Consider the following 20,288-nt stretch of genomic DNA (forward strand, 5'->3'; position numbering starts at 1 on the left):
ATTTTTTTGGAACAAAAATACACTTCAATGAATTAAAAAAAAAAACAAAACACGAAACAGTAAAGTTAGCCCATTTTTTGTTTTAATGTGAAAGATGATGTTACGCCGTGAGAATCGTGAAAGAATCATGATTTATCTTCTAAGCAAAAAAATCGTGATTCTCATTTTAGCCAGAATCGTGCAGCTCTAATAATAAATATGTAAAGCGCTGCGTAAAATGACGGCGCTATATAAGTACCTAAAATAAATATAAGGCACAGCTATGAATATAGCTCTTTTAATCATTAAAACCTCATGATATGTTTTTTTTCAAATGTGAGCAGTGTAACAAAAGTTGACCTGGTGTCAGCCTCTTGCAGACTACGGTACAACAGAGCTCAGGTTGGGGGGATAGAAGCCATGCTGAGAGAGAGCAGAGTGATAGATGAGCTAATTATTATTCTACTTCTCATTCACTGTCAGGAATGGGGAGTGCACAAAATTTCAAGCCTCCTTCAATGCTGGACAGAGCTGTGTTAATCTCGGAATTGGATGGAAAAAATGTTGTTTGGCCGGTAACACAGCTTACGTGTTTGTATATTTTAAGGTTCATGCATATGTACGTTTTGTAGGTATTTTTATATGCCTATCAATCCCCCAGCATTTTACAGCACCTGGGGAGCTGGCAGGTACAGCCTGCTCCCCAAATGAACAGCTGTATTGAGCTGTGTTCTTGTTTGCATTGGTGTTTACCCACGCAACTTCTGACACTTGGGTCCATGCACACTGGGTTTAAAAAAAATTACCAGTTCTCTTGGCAGAAAAACACTCATCTAGGGCATTTTTGTACAGGAGTTTTTTAGAAGCTTTTAGGAGAACAGAAAACTGCTTTCAAAAATACAAAAAGAGTTTTTTCTGCCTCTAAGTGCGGAGCTTAAAATATACCTCTTATGGGTTCATGCACACTGGCCTAAAGTGGTAAACCCTAGGACAAAAAACTTGCAAGACAAAAGCATAATGAGCTAGTATGCATAGCATACTAGCTCATTATGAATTGCTTACCTGAGATTGATGCCCTTGCAGCCGCCCTCGTACACCACCCCGGCGGCCAACATCTCTCCCGGAGTTGCTTCTGGGTATTGTGGGCCCCGGCTCTGATTGGCTGGAGCCGCGATGACATCACTCTCGCACATGCACGCGGGAGCCGCCGGTAACAGCACACTCACTGAAGCAGCGGCACGTACGTTGCTTCAGTTTGCATGTGCCAATAACTTTGGCACATGCAAACACAGGGGATATCTCCTAAACCGTTTTTAAATCCTCTATTTTTATCCACCCTGCGCTACTTGGACACATAGGATAATATTGAGCTGTTTCTTCAGGCAAAGCACAAAACTCCTGTAGAAGCAGCGTTTCCTTCTTCTTCCCTTTTTTTTTTTTTTTTTTTTTTTTTTTTTTTTTTTTTTTTTTTTTTTTTTTTATAGCCAATATGCATGGAGCATAAAGCAAATTTATAGAGCTGTGTATGTGACTTTCACCAAGCATTTAGCAGTTCACACTGCGACTTTGCCTGTGACTTTGCCCTGCGACTTCCTTTCCAACCTGATCTGACATGGCTGCTATTTTTTAGAAGCCTGTACAAGGGCTGAAATCACACCCAAATCGGACCAAAGTAATGGAGGAACCATTTCTAAAGTCAGAGTGACTTTGAAGCATCAGTTAAGATGGCTCTCATAGGTAAACATTGAATTTGACATGTCATGCAACTTGGGGTCTCACAAGTCGGATCCCATGTCGCAGCAGTGCGAACTTAGCCTTACTACTGGTGAATCGATCACTGTCTTTCTCTTTTTCACTTGCAGTAAATTGTTGGTGAATGTTAGATGCAGTGCTTTATAAATATGCCCCTTTTGTGTTTAGTCCTCTAGCAGAACAGCCAATGTAAGTAGAAAGTGTACAATTTTTTAAATTTTTTTTTTAATTGCTTTGTGCAGTTCGTTTTTCCACACCTTAAAAAAAAATTATGTGCTGGAATAGGAAACCAAAATGTGTATGCCACCATTATCTGTCTTCCCTCTTCTTTTACAAAAAAAAAAAAAATATGATCTGTGCTTTTTGTTTAGAAGTCTAGTTTTGCTTTCCTGTAACATCCCATGAGTGCTTGAACTAAAAATCATTGCTGATGTGTCATAGCATACAGGTGGTTTCCTGTTTTTCATTTTCTTGAGTAATCGTCTAGTAAAAGAAAACTAGTCTCTCACTTATTGTTTGGCTGTAATTAATTTATTCTATTGAAAGGGGTGTACTAAAAGCTTAAAGAGCAACTTTATGTAATTTTCTCAATTAATGAACTTGTAATGGAGTATAAAACAATGCAGCTGTGCCAATTGACCTTTATTTCAAAAGAGAATACCTAAATAGATAAAGATCCAGCTGTCTCCTAAAATTGTTTTAATTCAGGTTTAACCTTTCACTCTGTTCAAGGCAACATCTTATAAGACTACAACTATAGTTCCTCAGCAAGTAGATAAGTCTTCAGTAGCCTTTTGTATTCTATTAGCCACAGAACCACAAGCAGACTGGCTGGAAGTGCATGATGGAACTTCTATTTCACTAACGCCTAAAAAGGCAGAGACCTGTTTGAAAACCCATTATAGTTTCCGCCACTGCTTGCTATTAAACCGGCATCTACTTTGTAACAGTAAATCAAGCCAGCCTTGGTTATTCTCGTAAAAAAAAAAAAAAAAAACGCTCCAAGATTTGCAGCATACACAGTTGGGTACCTGCCACTCAGATATGGAGCACAATATTCAGGGCCCTTTAACATCTAATTGGGAAAGGGTGGGGGGCTAAAGTATGAGCACATTGGTTACCAACCACACGCTTGGCGGTTGTTTTGTGGGGTGCAGAGCAAGAGCTTTGAACTTCTCTTAACAGTCAAATGAAAATAATTATAAGGAGCTTGTAGAGGGCTATAGTGGTTTCCAACTGTGGGAAAATCTGTGCGTAGGTGTTTTTTTTTTTTTTTTTTTTATTTTAAATGGACACAAGGGGACAAGAATTTTAACAGGTGTCTGCTGCATCCACATGTCAGACAAAGAGGGAAAAATCAATATCTGATGTGAGAAAAGAGAAGTCTCTTTCTATAGTCACGTTTTTGGATTTCAAAATTACAGGAACCAGTCAGGGGTAGAAAATGGAGGTTTTTTTTTGTTTTTTTTTTTTGTTTTTTTTCTGTTAACAAATAGACTTTTTTATGTAATGTAATGGCATTAAATGCCATAATGGGAAATCTAAAGCTTACAGGTAATATCACTTATTTTTAAAATCCCTCTAACGTGTATATATATTCCAGTTACAAAGACTATTACCGTATTTATCGCCATATAACAGGCACTTTTTTTCCCCTTAAAATCGGGAAAATTGTGGGTGCATGTTATACGCCGATCCCCACTGTCTTTGAGGAGAAGAGGAGCGAGCTCCACCGAAAAAGACCGAGCCGAGTGTACTTGGCTCCGCTCGCAGTCCCGCCTCCCTTCTGTCTCTGAGGGGACTGCGAGCGATGCCAAAAAAGACCGAGCCGAGTGTACTGTGTATTCAGCTAGGCTCAGCTCCACTCGCAGTCCCGCCCAGTCCCGCCATTGGACCTGCGTTATGTCCATCATAGGAGCTGGGCGGGACCGCGAGACGAGCCGAGTACACAGGCTCTGTCTATCGTGGTGGTAATTTTAAACAGTTACATGCCGCAAATGGCACTGGGCAAAAGTCTGCAAATGGCACTGGGCAAAAGTCTGCAAATGACACTGGGCAAGGCTGCAGATGGTCACTGATTATTATGCAATGATGGACAAGGCTGCAGATGGACACTGATAAGGCTGCATTGATGGGCATTTAAATGTAAGTTTTTCCTAAATTTTTTTTTTTTACCTTAAAATTCCCTCCTAAATTTGGGGTGCGTGTTATACGCCAATAAATACGGTAACATAAACAGTAGGTATCATGTGAATGTCTTTTGCTTGTTTTTAATTGTGCTCCACAGTAGCTATGCATGGTGCTTTTAAATGTGTGGATAAATACTTTCAAACGTATTAATTTTAGAGATGGATTTAAAACTGCATACAAGGTGGTACATTACCTCCCATCAAAATCCATGCCTTCAGTCCAACTATCACTGCTCATTGTTCCCAGAGTTGCCTAGACATAGGCACCTTTATCTATTCTTTTTGGAGTTGCAAAAGAATTGCGCCCTCCATGACAATAGATCACATCTAAAACTGCCTGTATAGCAGGTTTTCTGATTACTCTTACTTTTGCCAGTTGTGCCTCTTGTTTAACGCTAGCCCAGATGTACCCCATCCCAAACCCACGAGAGACGGTTACATACTTTTATTTAGTGTAGCTCAATGGGTTTTAGCCCTAAATTGGCGTCCCTCTGAAACACCATGGCCCCAGATTATGGCTATGATGGAGATGATCAAGGTAAAGGACTGTATTTATCACACTATCCATGATTTCATGGTATTATTCAGTAATAAATGGAACTATTGAAACATTTATTGAATGAAGTATCACTGCAATAACATTTTCAGGTGCTTAGTTTCTCTAGGATACACTCTCATATCACACTTGATTATTTAATGTTTAAGTTTCTGGACAACTGGTAATACCTTGAACCTCTTTTTGATTTTGGTCACTTACAGGCTCTATTTGTGACCGCTTTTTTTTTTTTTTTTTTTTTTTTTTTTTTTTTTGTTTTTATTTGGGACCATTTTTTGTTTTGTAGGAACTTTTGTGTTCTATTTATATTACCATTAAATTGTTTCAATTTGATCCGAGTACTGTCTATTTGGCCTTTGTACTCAATGGGCTTTGATTCCCAGTCACCCTGTGTGATGATTCAAACACTTTGTAATGTCCATGACTGTTAATGCTGTATTCTTATATATATATATTGATTTATTTTTTTTTTTACAGAATCAACGGTGGAACCTGGGGACCCACCATTGTTACAACAACCTGTACAGACTTCCAAGTCTGGCATACTGCAAATTATTGAATGTTTTAGATCAGGTATGTCTCTTTAACCTAACATGGTGGATAGTGTATTACAAGTGGAAATAAGTGTTCCTTTAGCTAATGGTTTCTTTATTCAAAGTAGAAAACTTTTTCCTAGAAAGTAATGTGAATACAGAAATTTCATCTTAATGGTATAGTACAGAAATCAGGCAGAGTACTGATACACCATGGGTTATTGGCATACCCAGGCAGGTCCCATATAACCCTACCCCACTCAGAGTCCTCAGTTTTTTGTGCTAGTTTCTGAAGGTGATGGACTTCTTCTTCATGGAGAAAATCACCCTTCGCTTACCTTGTTTATTATGATACTTTACAATATGTTCAGATTTCTTCAATCCTCACTGTCTTCTAATGCCAACATAGAAGCAGTGTATCTGGATCAGCTCAACCTCTGTAAAACATTGGGAGCTGTTTCTCGACCCCACGCTGTGCAGATGGTCTGTAATGTTAGGGCACTGGATCCTGCATGGGCTAACCTAGGCACGGCAACATATTAAGTTAGCCGCACGGTGCTATACAGATCCAGGGACATGGTCCATCTCTATGGAAACCAATCCCTGAAGATTCCTTGGGCGATATGTCCACTATGATGAATGAAGCCTGCACTTTTATACAGTCCAGCAACATGAACAGGTCTCTGACCGTTACTGTAAAACAGTTTGGAATGTGTGTTAAAAAAAAAAGCAAGCTTTAAACTTTTCAAACTTTGCACTAAAACCCAAACACTCGGAGCTTAGTCTCAGTTGAATGACCAAGTGTTACATCACGCTAATGGTCACATACTTTACTGACTTCTGCCATCTTATTGACCTGAAACAAGTATGCAGCTTCTCTCCACTGTCATTCTGGTTTTCTGGCTATGATGACTGGCTGTATACTATCCATGCTGATATGATGGGGCTCCTGACAGATGAAGTGGAAGTGACATCCCAAGGGGTGCTGGAGTAGGACTGTGGGTTTGTTCACTCTGAAATTGCACTAGGCCACAGCACTAAAGCTTTTTTTTTTTTTCTGCACTACATCTAATGGGGTAGGCCTTTTAGCTGAGACCAGGGCAGTTTTTGTTACCAGGCTGCAAGGCCTAGCAATACTTTATATATGTGTCATCTTTCCTTTTCCGAGCCTTAACAACGGGGAAGGCTTTTCTTCCATTTCACTGGAAAACGGGCTCGGGAGGAGTGTTCAGTCCCTCACAGTTCCAGAAACATTGGTCACTGGTGGAAGCTAAGCTCTTCGTCAACATCCTGGAGTTCAGAGCAGTAAAGATGGCTCTGCAACACTGAACCCCATTTCTTTAAGGACACCCAATCAGGATGTAATTAGAAAAAGTAATGCAGCGTGAATGAAGCAAGCCAGATTACCTCATGGATGGAGATTCGCTCTGATCTCCACATTTCAGGAGTGGACAACCAGAAGGGAGATTACCTGTGGTGTCACTGCCCAGACCAAGGGGAATTTGCCCTTATTGCTGTTGGGCCTGTTGGCACAGTTCTGTTTGCCTGGTTGTTGCCCACCTTTCTCATTCATTACTTTGGATGACCCAGGGTCTATGAATAAACCCAGGTACTGCACTATTGGAGGTTGTTTTTCTATTTGTTGCCTATGACCTAGGTTTGAGCTGTCTGGAGCCATCTTGGAGAGGGAATTCCACCGTTCTTAAAGGAACCTGAACACCAGAGTTTGGTCCAACAGATCGATATGCGTACATGCTTTGTTGACCCTTAGGGGTCTATAATGGAGGTGAGCTTGCACTTCACCTGGTGAAAGGATCATGAGTGGAAAATTGACATTACACTGTGGTGTCATCTCTATGAAGCACTGTATCAAAGACTTTTTTGATTACACAATTTATATTTAGCTTTATTTATTGCATTGGCTTTTTTGCATTATGTTTGTTTATGGATTGAGTTTGCACTGGCACTTTTTTTTTTACATTTTGTGACATGGGGGATCGTTAGATCAAGTTGATAGATGCATTTTTGTGCAGTAAGTCCAGATCAGACAGGCATTTATAGTTAAGGGCCTGGTAGCCCACGTTTATTAAAAGGAAAAACAAAAGTCCATTCAGGATTCCAACACAGGGGTTTAACGTCAGTAAATTCACACAATCGAACATGCCAAGCCTCTTGGCTCCTAGGCTTACTTTGCCTTGTAGTTCCCTGTTGAACCGGCCTACTCCTGGCCTCAACAGGATTCTCCAGCCCCCTGGCTTTGCTCACTGTCCCCCAGACTTCAGGACTTCCTTCAGCCCCCTTGGACTTGCTAGTCGCCTTGGCTCTCCTGGTCTCCCGAGCTCTTGTAGTCGTCCCAACCTTCCCGTTCTTCAGACAAAGTCCCCCCTCACCAGGGATGTAGTCTCTCACACAGGGAAAACAGTTTTCCTGACAGGGGTCTGTCTTTAAACAGCAGCAACAAGCAGCTCACACTCCACCTTCCACCCAAGACTCTTACCAGCCCTTTGTTGTATTGGCTGTGTCCACCTGAGCACACACCCTGCTCGCTGTCCACAAGCTGCCAGAGCAGTTTTCTCCGTTTTTAAAGCTATGCTCTGCAATCTGCCAATATGGAGGCTGTGTCCATTTTAACCTAATTTTCCCAGAGATGGGGACTCTCACGAGAGCGAGAGAGAGACACCTTTACCTATTTAGTCATTTATGCTCTGAAATCTATCATGAGATGGTTCTCTTGATTGTGTCTATAGGGAACCCCATTTCAGAACTTTTTTTGCATTCTTAGCCTGCAACTTTTTTTTTTTTTGCCTTGTACAGTATATCACCTTCCTAATGCCTTGGCTCTCGCACTTCCTTTTGCAAGAAGTTGCTCTTGGAAGCAGGCTCTTCCTGCTGTGGGCATTCTAGTCATGTTGGTGACTGTGGTTGTGGCAACCCCCTCCTTCCCCATGCACGTCCGTGTACATTGACTGAGTGATGTCCTGATGTTATTGGAAGCCTGAACACAAGGTCCTGTATAACACCTGGTTTGCCTGTCATCTGCCACGTCAACAGAGGGAGGTTCGGACACCTGCCGGTTATCTGGCCCTTGGTCTATCTACGAACTTATTGAGCTTACTATCTGGTAAGCATGCATTCTTAATGGTGAAGGATCACTGCAAGGGGTGTCGTTTTCATTTTCCACTTTTAGACACTGATCCCTATGAAGAGCTAATTGGGGACTCTTCCCATCCTTTAGAAGATTTCCTCTTTTGGTTCTGGGACTTTTTTATTTATGGTTCACTATCTTGTGTTTTTGACATTTTTGTGATTTTTTTTTTTTTTTTTTTTTTTTTTTTTTTTTTTTTTTCATGATATTGACTGTTCACTATTGATTTGTGTGCTATTCAATTTAATTTTCGAGGATTCACATACACTTCCATAATCAATTGGGCGTCTTTTCATATATGCCCTAACATATGTTATGAGGGTTTAGCGCAGTTTTTTTTCTTTGTTTTTGCTCTTTCTTATCGCCCACTGCAACTTTGTGTCCCTCTGGGGCTTTCCCCAGACACACCTGCCCACTCAGAGCCCTTCCCTTCAAGGGGGTTACAACTTTTAAAGGTCCTCTGTAAGAACGGAGCCTCTTCTTTCTATTGCCCCTGGCAGTCATAGTTCCGCAGTGGCTCCCCCTGTTTTCTTCTTTGGAGACCCCGAATTTTATTGTGCAACATTGGGACAAAGTGCCCTGGAAGCCTGTCCTTGTTTCTCAGTTTTTCTTCTTTTTGCCTTCTGTCGAAATGTCATTCTCCCCTACCTATGTCTTGTCCTAAAGGCATGTCAAAAAATTTACAATTCACCTTCTAGCTAAGGTCTGGACTGTCTGTCATGGCTTCCATCCACGTCTTACCTTTACAACTGACCCCTCTTCTGTTTCCTTACAGGATGTTCCCTCTTCGGGATTTTTCCACCTGGCCGGGTGGTTATTTTTTCGTTGTTTTTGTGTTTTTCACCACATGGTGCAGAGTCATTACCAGTTTCTATGTTCATGTTTTCAAAACCATTTTTTTTTACAACTGGCTGTTTGAGTGTCTGCTGATCTATGTTTCAACTGCAAGGTGGTTCTGCTATCAACTGCCTGTTCGATCTGTTGACACTACTTGTTGTTTTTGTGGGTCTGTTGCTGCTGTTTTGGCAATTTTGTTGCCCACCCCTGGATTCATTTTAAAAATGTAACCCAGCTTTGTATTTTCTAATTTTAATAGGTGAACCTAGTGCTGTAAAACCATAGTTTTGGGAACAATTCATTGCATTTTTGGTCATATGTATCTTAGGGAATTAAGGCACTATTAACATGTAATGCCTTTTGCACGTGGGCAGCCGAGTCCATGCAGCATAAATTCCAGCATTCCATGCACAATTCAGGTTATCTTTGCTTTTGCATTAACATGCCTCTGCTTTAGGACATGCATCAAGACACTGTAGCACAAGCTATTTTTATACCCTTTTTTTTGCTTGGTGTCAATTAAGCACTTCAGCCCCAGAAGGATTTACCCCCTTCCTGACCAGAGCACTTTTTGCGATGCGGCACTGCGTCATTTTAACTGACAATTGCGTGGTCATGTGATGCTGCACCCAAACAAAATTGACCTCCTTTTTTTCCCACAAATAGAGCTTTCTTTTGGTGGCATTTGATCGCCTCTGCGGTTTTTATTTTTTGTGCTATAAAAAGAGCGACAATTTTGAAAAAAACACAGTATTTTTTACTTTTTGCTATAATATCCCCCAAAAATATATAAAAAAAACAATTTTCCTCAGTTTAGGCCAATATGTATTCTACATATTTTTGGTAAAAAAAAAAAAAAAAATCGCTTTGAGCGTATATTGATTGGTTTGCGCAAAAGTTATAGCGTCTACAAAATACGGGGTAGATTTATAGCTTTTTTTTTTTTTTTTTTTTTTTTTTTTTCCTAGTAATGGCGGCGATCTGCGATTATTTATCAATTTTTTTTTATCGTGACTGCTACATTATGGCGGACACATCGGGCAATTTTGACACATTTTTGGGACGATTGGCATTAATACAGCGATCATTGCTATAAAATTGCATTGATTACTGTAAAAATGTCACTGGCAGTGAAGGGGTTAACAATAGGGGGCGCTCGAGGGGTTAACTGTGTTCCCTGGGAGGTGATTCTAACTGAAGGGGGATGGGACTGACTGGAGGTAGTAACGGATCGTGGTTCCTAGCTAATAGGAACATGTGATCTGTCACTTCTGTCAGAACAGGGAAGTGTGTGTTTACACGCACTCGTCCCTGTTCTGTCTCTCCTGCCCATGATCGCTCGTGGCCGGCGGTCATCGCCTACAACATGCACATAGACTATCTTCTTAGCGAATAAGCATATACGATATGTATGCAATAAGTATACTATACAGATGCTCAACTTGGGCTTTCCATTGATGGAATCTTCTTCGTGGTTCTTTGCTAAACTGCTATCTCCAAAGTCCTCAGATCAACTGTTGCTTCTTTGTCTTCAAGAACAACTCTGTCCTTTTGCATGCTTGTTAAAAAGTCCTAATTCCCTGCCCCATACTTCCTGTACATCATGTCCTATAACCTGACTTAAAGCGAAGTTCCACCCAAAATTGGAATATGGAATTTACGCTTTTTGGAATCCTCCCTGCACCCCCCCCCCCCCTTTCTGGTGTCACATTTGGCACCTTTCGGGGGGAGCAGATACCTGTATAATCCAGGTATTTGCTCCCATGTCTAGGCATAGATAGCTGCAGTATCCGCGGAGTTCTATGCCATATCTGCGCCTCCTCTGTACCGAAGATGGCGGGGCCTCCACCCGAGAGCCAAGGGACAGATCGGCTTCGGGTGCCGACATCGCGGGCGCCCTGGACAGGTAAGTGTCCATGTTTTAAAAGTCAGCAGCTGCAATATTTGTAGCTGCTGACTTTAAAAAAAAAAAAAAAATTTGGCGGAACTCCGCTTTAAACTAGTCCGACTGGTTCATTTGCATATTAATGGGGGAGGCTTGGCTTCTAAAGCAGCAAATTGCTATGCTATAAAATCACCCAAAAATATCCATAACACAACTCTGTAGCTTATATTCACTGTAAAGAAAATGCAAGCTCTTATGCGTGTGCATGTGTCATGTATTTGCCCGTGTGCTGGAAACCTGAAATAAAACAGACTAGTTGTGTCTTACATTGGATATCAGCAGAAGTGCAACCAAAAGAAAAGTCAGCCTTAACAAAACCTTTTACAGTTGCAACTGACAATTATTTTAGTAACATTTATTGTAACTGACTAATGCACACTGTATGGGCATTTCTAAATATATCTTTTTTGGCACTTGTGTTCTAAACTGTTATTTTTTTCTCCTCTCTAGGCACTAAACAACTTAGGCTGATGTTGTTAAGAGAGGTGGATACTATATTTGAATGCAAGTCATGTCGTAGCCTTTTTAGAGGATTACCTAATCTGATTACCCACAAGCAATTTTACTGTATATCCAAACATTTTGTGGATGAAGGTAAGCTTTAAGTAATTATTTAGGGTATGTGGGGAGAGGAAATCCATAGGCTGTGCCTTTCCCAAAGTTGCAGCAATGTCATACCTCCCAACTTTTTGAGATGTAAATGAGGGACACTTATCAGCAAAAGTATGCAGGCATAGGACACACCCCTTGGCTGGCCCCCCTTAAAGGAGAATTGTACAAAAAACAAGATTGGTTAAACGTGTGTGGTTTTTTTTTTTTTTTTTTTTTTTTTTTTTTTTACCACTACTATTCCTTTATAATGGCTTTTGGAATTTACATATGCAGCAATTTAAAAATCAGATGACAGGTTTAGCGCTGGAAAACACTTTTGGATAGATAAAAAGTATATTTTATATACATTTATATAGATCAGACCAAAATCGGGGACAAATGAGGAGGAAAGAGGGACAGTCCCTCGAAATCGGGGACAGTTGAGAGCTATGCAGTGTGCTGTTTTTTTCTTCCTGCAAAGCAGCAGTAAAAAACAGCACATTGCTTAGTAAAATCGGCACACACAGTAAGACATTTTAGGCACATATGATTGCCCCTGATGTTAATCCCTTCCCTACCAGTGTCATTAGTACAGTGACAGTGCATTATTTTTAGCATTGCTCACTGTATTAGATTCCCAAAAAAGTGTCACGTGTTCGATTTGTCCACCGCAATGTCGCAGTCCCCCTATAAGTCGCTGATTGCCGCCATTACTAGTAAAAGACAAAAATTCCATAAATCTATCCCATAGTTTGTAGACGCTATTATATTACAATTATGTAGCAGAATAATATTTTGGCCTAGATTGATGAGGAAATTTTGATTTTTTTTTTTTTAAATGTTTTTATTGCATGTGTTTTATAGTGTATATATTTTATTTTATTTTATTTTTTGTTAAATTGTCGGTCTTTTTTTTTTTTTTTTTGTAAATATCTCCTAAACGTGCGCAGTTTAGGAGATATTTACTTTTGTAGTGCACGATGATGTCATCAGTGCATGCACTGTGAAGAAACGGCCCTCCGTGCCATTTCTTCACTAGCAAGTGCTGTGACTGATGCCTCCCGCGTGAACGTGCTGTAGTGACGTCTCGTGACTCTGGCCAGTCACAGATCCGACGTCCACGGCCCCGGAAGGAGGAGTGGTGAAGATTGATGTGGCGACAGTGCAGGCTTTGTTTGCAGGTAAGTGGCACATAATGGGCTAGTATGCGATGCATACTAGCCCATTATGCTTTTACCTTGCAGGGGGAAAAAAGGAAGTAACACCCATTAGGGTTTACTTCCTCTTTAAAGATCCACACATGCTTTGCTGAGGGGATCCTGTCCCTGGTAAGGGATTCCTCCCCTCACCATGGTGCGGGGGGTGCACGCTCATGTTTCCCTTTCCTGGCCTGCCAGGCAACATGCTTGGATAAGGGTCTGGTAGGGCATTTTCAATGCTGACAGCTGAAAGAGCAGGGATAAGTTATTGGTTATTAGGACACCGGTGCGTACCAGCTTCCTGACAACCAGCATGCCTAAGCAACTAACTCTTAATACATTAAGCTAGGCTAGACCAAAAGATAATTACCTAATGTATGTGGTTTTTTTTTTTGTTTGTTTTTTTTGTGAATTGACCTTTAGGTAATATCGCATCTTTTTGTGATATTTACTGCAGGTAATTACTGTGTTTTGCAGTATTTACCAGTAGTGGATTGCCATTTTACATAACGCATAAGATATTTTCTAGAAAACTCAAATCACATGTGATAAGTGTTAGTGAACTGGCCCCATAACTCTTATATAAATACGTTTTTATTGCTGCCTGTGTCACTGTTGTAGGGATCATCTGCACATTCTGTGTGGTTACCAAAAGAAAGTGGGATGAAATCTTCCCAAGAAGAACACAGCAGTAAAAAATCGCTCTAACCAAAATTAAAAACGTACATGTTTTTTCTTAAAAATTATGTTCTGTGCAAACCTTTGGGAAAAGCAGCAAATCAGTCAAACATCAGCAGGAAATGAAACCGAACATTTTGGGGTTGCCTTAATGACTATTCAAAAAATGTATGCTAGCTTTAGAAAATTTTACCCGGCTGCGAATCAAGTTGCAATGTAATAATTAATGGCACTACTTTACATTTTTTTTCTTTTATATTTGTTTTGCAGTTTTTTATACATTTTTAAAATAAATGTAAAGCTTCCCTTTTAAGACAAAATGTCATAACTGGATTGTCTAAGAGCTGGATGGTCAACAGGAAAAATGCCTGAGCAGACCGAGCCTGTTGACATTTTTCTCAACACTGATCATCCACCTCTACGACAGTGTGCCCTCTGCAATATGGCAGAGGACAGTGTGGTTGATAGTCTCAACTGTAAGTGTCCACCCCACACACTTGTGGCTCCTGGCCTCTAAAGACATTTGAGACTCGCACGTCTCGGAGCCCTCTTTGCCATTATCCTGGGGAATGAGAGTGAGAATGTCGCTCCTGGTTTCTTGGTTTTTAAATTTTTTTAGGATATCACTCACATTAAAACAGCCTTGATGACAGCACATAATAAAATGCATTGGTTATTGAAAGATTGTGCGATTTTGGGCACACTTTTTATTTTATGGTTTAATTACTTTTTCCTTACGGTATGATAAAATATGATATGCCACTTTTACTTTTTATTTATATTTTGCTTTTTATATAGTGTATAGAGATCCATCTAGAAGGGGATCTGAAAGGAATTTCTAAAAAAAAAAAAAAAAAAAAAAAAAAAAAAAAAAGCTAATTCTTGATTTGATTTCTTCCATTGCTCGCAGTGGCTTTCTAAATTCCTTTTTATTTAAAGCTGTCATCCAGACAGGCAGCTAAATACACGGATGACATTCATATAATGGAGCTGTTTTATGATTTAGAATGTGTACTTCTGTACAGCCTGTCCTGAGATTTGCAGAAGCAGCAGACTGATGATCTCCTCTCTCTGTTACTCTGCTTTATCCTATCAGCATGTGCCTTGCCACCACATGAGCACTGTTGAACAACTGAATCGCTCCTTGTACAGCTTCTCCATCTCTGAGTCTGAGCTCTGCTGTACATAGACTGCAACAGGATGATACCAAGTCAAATTCAGTTACTTGCACTGCTTGCAGTTAAAAGAGAACTAAAGTAATGATGTATTCATGAATACACAGCTGCATTCATTTGCATATTTTAAATCTGCTTGTAGTAAACTTTAACTCTTTTGCTGTCTGGACTTCCCTATCATTTTTTAACATTTCTTTTTGCACTAACTAAGCTAATTAAAAAACCTAACCATCTATTTTTCTGGAAGCACAGAGGCCTGTGGTTTTAAAAGATGGTGTTACTGACTTTTGTACATACTATGTTATTTGTACAAAGGTGTGCATATATGCGGTGGCATTCAGTGGGCTTTAGGTGTACAGCCAGGGTCACTGTTTTGTGCTGGTAGAACATTTAATCGCAGATCCCAGTCACTGTTTACATTGGGAGGCTATGAGGTGGGCTCTCAGTAATGGAACCATTGTGGATGCCAATCACAGTGGTTACAGGATTGGGAAGCCCACAAAACACCTAAGAACCATGTAAATGGCCAGAGGTGGCTGGTGATAAGTGGTTAGGCGAAGAGCCCTGATGCTGGCCTTACACCTCTGGTTTGTGGTAGTTTTGTATTCTGCAGTGCACTGAGTTGCAGTGCCATCAGGGGCCTGTTTGTCTCCTCTTTGTGCTGTAAAAAGGACACAGAATCTTTGGTTTCCTTCTCTCCCAACACTGTACTGAACTTGGAGAACTTGGAAATGCTCATCCAGGAGCACTTCTGATTCCGTTTTTGGAGTAATGTTTAAGAGAGCTTCCTGCTCTCCATCTTGGAAAATATATGTAAATGATACAGTGGCCAGCAAGTGGTTACATTGGCATAAGGGAATCTAAAAAAACTTTTTGGTAAATGTTTTCTGTGTACCCCATGAAGCCTTTTATCGATCACTGCCGTTTTTTTTGTTTATATGTAGTTGTGGCAATGTGGCGGAGCAGTGTTAGCCACTGATCACATTCCTTTATGATTGCAATCTATCTTGGGTATCAGCTGCAAGTTTTAAAACTGAATTAGCCATTAACTTACAGCCTCCTAAACTGCTGTGAACTTGAGGGCTAACAAGCTGGCCAGCTGTAGGCCGTTCTGTTCCAATATAACTCTAGTGTTCATGGCAGTAAAAGAGTTAAAGAACTCCACTTTTGTGTAAAAATAAATATGTATTAGTATACAACTTTTACACAAGCCATTTTGTAATGTTATTAAAAATAACCTTTCCATTTCAAATTGCAGCCAGTATAATTTTCTAAAACTGTAAAAAAATTCTGTTCAGTATGGCAACCTGGGGGCATTCTGTACACCTTCCGTGTATATAAAGCCTTGGAGTAGGAAGTAAGAAACTGCTTTTCCTTGTGAGGTTGTCTCATTGATTTTTTGAATTATAGTCACATTTTAGGCTTCCCCTGCAATAAGAATGAGATATAGTGACATACTTCCCAAGGGTTAACTACTTTTAAAGAGATACTGACATTGCATTTTTACTCATCAGAACACCAAGATTTCACCAGGTGGTTGACCGCCACATTCAGGAATCAGTCTGGAAAGGAAATTGTGACACAAACAGCTGTTTCTTCAATACAGGAAATGTAGGAATCTGCAACAAAGTTTGTTAACCGGTTCCCGACCGGTGCATGCCGATGTACGTCGGCAGAATAGCACGGCTGGGCAAATGGGCGTACCTGTACGTCCCTTTTTAAATTTGCTGCCGTGCCTTTGCGTGCGCCGGCCTGGACCTCTGTGAGTCGTGTCGCGGGTCCCGCGGACTCTATCACCGCAGGGATGCCCGCGATCGCCTCACGGAGAGGAAGAACGGGGAGATGCTAATGTAAACAAGCATCTCCCCGTTCTGCCTAGTGACAGTGTCACTGATCTCTGCTCCCTGTGATTGGGAGCAGAGATCAGTGACATGTCACACGTAGCCACGCCCCCCCACAGTTGGAGTCACTCCCCAGGACATAACCCTTACACTAACCCCTAGTGGTTAACCCCTTCACTGCCAGTGTCATTTACACAGGAATCGGTGCATTTGTATAGCACTGATTGCTGTATAAATGACAATGGTGTCAAAAATGTCCGATGTGTCCGACATAATGTCGCAGTCACGATAAAAATCGTTGATCGCCGCCATTACTAGTAAAAAAAAAATTAATAAAAATGCCAAAAAACTATCCCCTATTTTGTAAACACTATAACTTTTGCGCAAACCAATCAAACGCTTAGTGCGATTTTATTTTTTTTTACCAAAAATGTGTGTTTTTTTTTTTTTTTTTTTGTTTTGTTTTTTTTGTTTTTTTTTATATATATTTTTGAGGGATATTTATTATAGCAAAATGTAAAAAATGGGTTTGTTTTTTTAAAATAGTCGCTTTTTTTTGTTTATAGCGCAAAAAATAAAAACCGCAGGGGTGATCAAATACCACCAAAAGAAAGCTCTATTTGTGGGGAAAAAAAGGACGTCAATTTTGTTTGGGAGCCACGACGCACGACCGCGCAATTGTCAGTTAAAGTGACGCAGTGCCGAATCGCACAATGCTCTGGTCTTTGGCCAGCAAAATGGTCCGGGGCTTAAGTGGTTAAAATCCTTGCAATCTACATAGATCACCCAGAGAAGATTTTTTTTTTTTTTTTTTTCTTCTTTCTTCTCAACAAAAGTGGAGTTCACATTGTCCAGAATGTTTGGTTTTCTTTCTTTTTCTGGTAAGGCGTGAAGCACTTAGAGGAAGTAAACTTCCATGTATTGTTTGAACCTATAGGTAAGCCATAAGGCTTACCTATAGGTTCTGTAAATGTCTCCTAAACATGCACTGTTTAGGTGATATTTACTGTATATGCAACCTGTGACCGGCGGCTCCCGCATGGGAGTGATGTCACACGACTCCAGCCAGTCATACAGCCGGAGTCCGCGAACTTGGAAGGCAGACTAGCGAAGATGGATGCAGCCTTCAGCGGTGACAACGAGGGCTTCAATTGCAGGTAAGTTTAATATAATGTGCTAGTATGCAATACTAGCACATTATGCCTTTACTTTTGCAGGTCAGACCGCGTTTTACTTCCTCTTTTAATGAGTTCCTTCTTATTGTAATAGAACTTTTAATTAGCTTAGTCCCAGAGACATTGGTTTCCTACAATCAAAGCGGCTCCTGTTTACAGATTTGTTTTACATGTATTACAAACCTGAATTAAGAGGTGTGTGTGTGTGTGTGTGTGTGTGTGTGTGTGTGTGTGTTTTTAATATAATTTTTTATTTCTATTTATTTATTTATTTTTTTATTCTGTTATATTTTTTTTTTACCAAAAACAGCCAAATTTATTTACAGAAAAAGTGAAATTGTATACAAATGCACAGTGGTTATTAGTAGGTGAATCTACATACCACACATTTTCAAATTTTACTCTGGTCACATAGAAAAATTACCCAGTCTTGCAACTGTTAAACAATTTTAGTGAAGAGAATGCTATAAAATATTACTCAGCAATATTAGGAGATGAAAAATAATCTTTTTTTTTTTTTTTTTTTTTTTTTTTTTTTTCTCTAGATCCTCCCAATGAAAATGCACAAAGTCAAGCTGTAAAAGACTTACTGGACACAGTATATCCAAGAACTAATCAACCAGAATATGCTGTACAATTAGAACCTATCCAAACAAACCAGAATGCAGTTTTCCAGACTGTTAAGCCCATTAGTGAAGTAAACCTTGATGTAATGATTACATCTGACTCCACTGACATTCAGAAGGAACACACAGCTTCAGCTGCTTCATCAGCCTTAACTTCAGAAAGTGTAGCTGTAGTATCAGCTTCATGTGAGAGTGTTAAAAAGGATACAGCTTCTAATTTTTTGAGTGCAGAACCTTCTGATACAGCACAAAATGATAACAAAAATGTTAAAAGAGCTTCTAACAGCAATCCTTTTTCATGTCGGATTTGCAAGAAGGATTTTAACTGTAGACGCAGTGTACGTAGACATATTAAGAAGGTACATAAGAAAAAAATAGAGGATATAAAGAAATTCATTGAAATGCAGCGAAATACACCCTTATCGTCCACAAAAGGTCATGTTAATTTGATCTATACAGGAGCAAGCAAAAGTTGTCACATATGCCAAAAATCATTTGCTACTAAAGCAAATACAAGGAGACACATTGATGAAGTTCACAGAGGAATGAGAAGAGACTATGCCACTCAGGAAATCAATACCAAACCTGGTAAAAATGTGACTCCTGAGGCTGTAACTCCTAAAAAATTACTGAAGGCTGTTTCTCGCACACAGAAACTTCCAGCAAAGTCTGAGGTTAATCTCACTTCGTGTACATGCCCATTTTGTAACAGGCGTTACACCTCTCAGTTCCTACTCAAGAAACATGTAAAGATAGTACATAAAACAGCATCCCATGGAACCAATGTCAAGTCAGATAAAGGACAAAATCACATTAGTACTTCAGACAGTAAAATAAAAACAGAAGACTCAAATATGATAGACTCTTTATCAAATCCTGTAAAAAGCTCACCCAAGGGTGAATCTAAAGGTCATAACCATGCACAAGAGAAAAAGAGTACAGCGGTGCTAAAGGGTAAGGCAAAGTCTGATGGTGATTCCCCTAAACCTAGCAGTTCACCAAGTGATGACAAGAAGAAGCACAAAAAGCCTAAACTGTCAGCTGGTTTTGACTTCAAGCAACTTTACTGTAAACTGTGCAAACGGCAGTTTACATCTAAGCAGAATCTTGAAAAACATATAGAGTTACACACAGATGGGAACTGCATTTTTGTTAAGTTTTATAGATGTCCTCTTTGCTCCTATGAGACTCGGCGGAAACGTGATGTCCTACGTCACATAACAGTGGTACATAAAAAATCCCAGAGAGCACTGATTAAAATAACTGCAGGTTTAGAGGGCAGAGCCATAAAAAAGCCAATTGAAACCATTCTGGATAAGGTGTCAAAAAGAGGACCTCAAAAAGACAAAGTAAAAAAGACTGGTTCAAAACAGGATGGAGCATCTTCATCATCTACCAAAAAATCTGAGGGAGTAGATGCTGGCATTGAAGTTAAGTTGACCAAAAACTTTTCACTGCTTAAGTGTAATATGTGTGGTAAAGCATTTGCAAAAAAGAAGGATTTAGACCACCATAAAAAGAATCACAAAGCCAGCTCAAACAATTCACCTGTAGACATCAAATTCAAGGGACGAAATACCAGGTCTAAAATACCTGCAAGCTGAAAAGAAATAATGTTTGTGACTGGTAGATATTTTATTCAACAAATTATTTTTATAGTATGTTTTAGAAACTTTAAGCTGGCCAGGAGAACAACATATATGACAACCTCTCACTGGGATTGTTTTATGGCTCCACATTTTTGTCTCCAGCCTCTTTTGATAATTTGAATCTTCTGTATTCTTCAAAAAGTAAACTGTGTTTATTATGTTGATTGGTCTTGGACTGTAAAAAAAAATAAAAAATAAATAAAATGTAAATTTTAAGGGCTAGTTCACACAGGGAATATGCAGTTCTGTGTTGTGCAATTTCAGACCATTTATCTTGTGTGAATATAGACAAAAACTAACCCAAGCTCTACCGCATATTTATAGGATAAGCTGAATAACGGTGCTCAGGCCATTGTGTCCCATACATCAAAATTGCAAAAAGAATGTCGGCAACTTGATTGCTTCTTCTTAAATCTTT

General features: G+C 39.8%; 1 protein-coding gene across 3 annotated transcripts in view; it reads left to right on the plus strand.

The window, feature by feature from the left end:
* Positions 1–20,074, plus strand: part of ZNF800 (zinc finger protein 800) — a 75,818-nt gene extending 55,744 nt beyond the window's left edge. For all 3 annotated transcript variants that reach the window (XM_073619760.1, XM_073619761.1, XM_073619762.1), the window contains 3 exons: positions 4,954–5,049; positions 11,387–11,530; positions 18,141–20,074. In XM_073619760.1, the coding sequence (XP_073475861.1) occupies positions 4,954–5,049; positions 11,387–11,530; positions 18,141–19,825 (1,925 nt within the window). In that variant the 3' untranslated portion in view covers positions 19,826–20,074. The remainder of the gene's footprint in view (positions 1–4,953; positions 5,050–11,386; positions 11,531–18,140) is intronic.
* The last annotated feature ends 214 nt before the right edge of the window (positions 20,075–20,288 follow it).

This window comes from Aquarana catesbeiana, linkage group LG03 (genome assembly GCF_042186555.1).
Source record: "Aquarana catesbeiana isolate 2022-GZ linkage group LG03, ASM4218655v1, whole genome shotgun sequence".
NCBI lineage: Eukaryota > Metazoa > Chordata > Amphibia > Anura > Ranidae > Aquarana > Aquarana catesbeiana.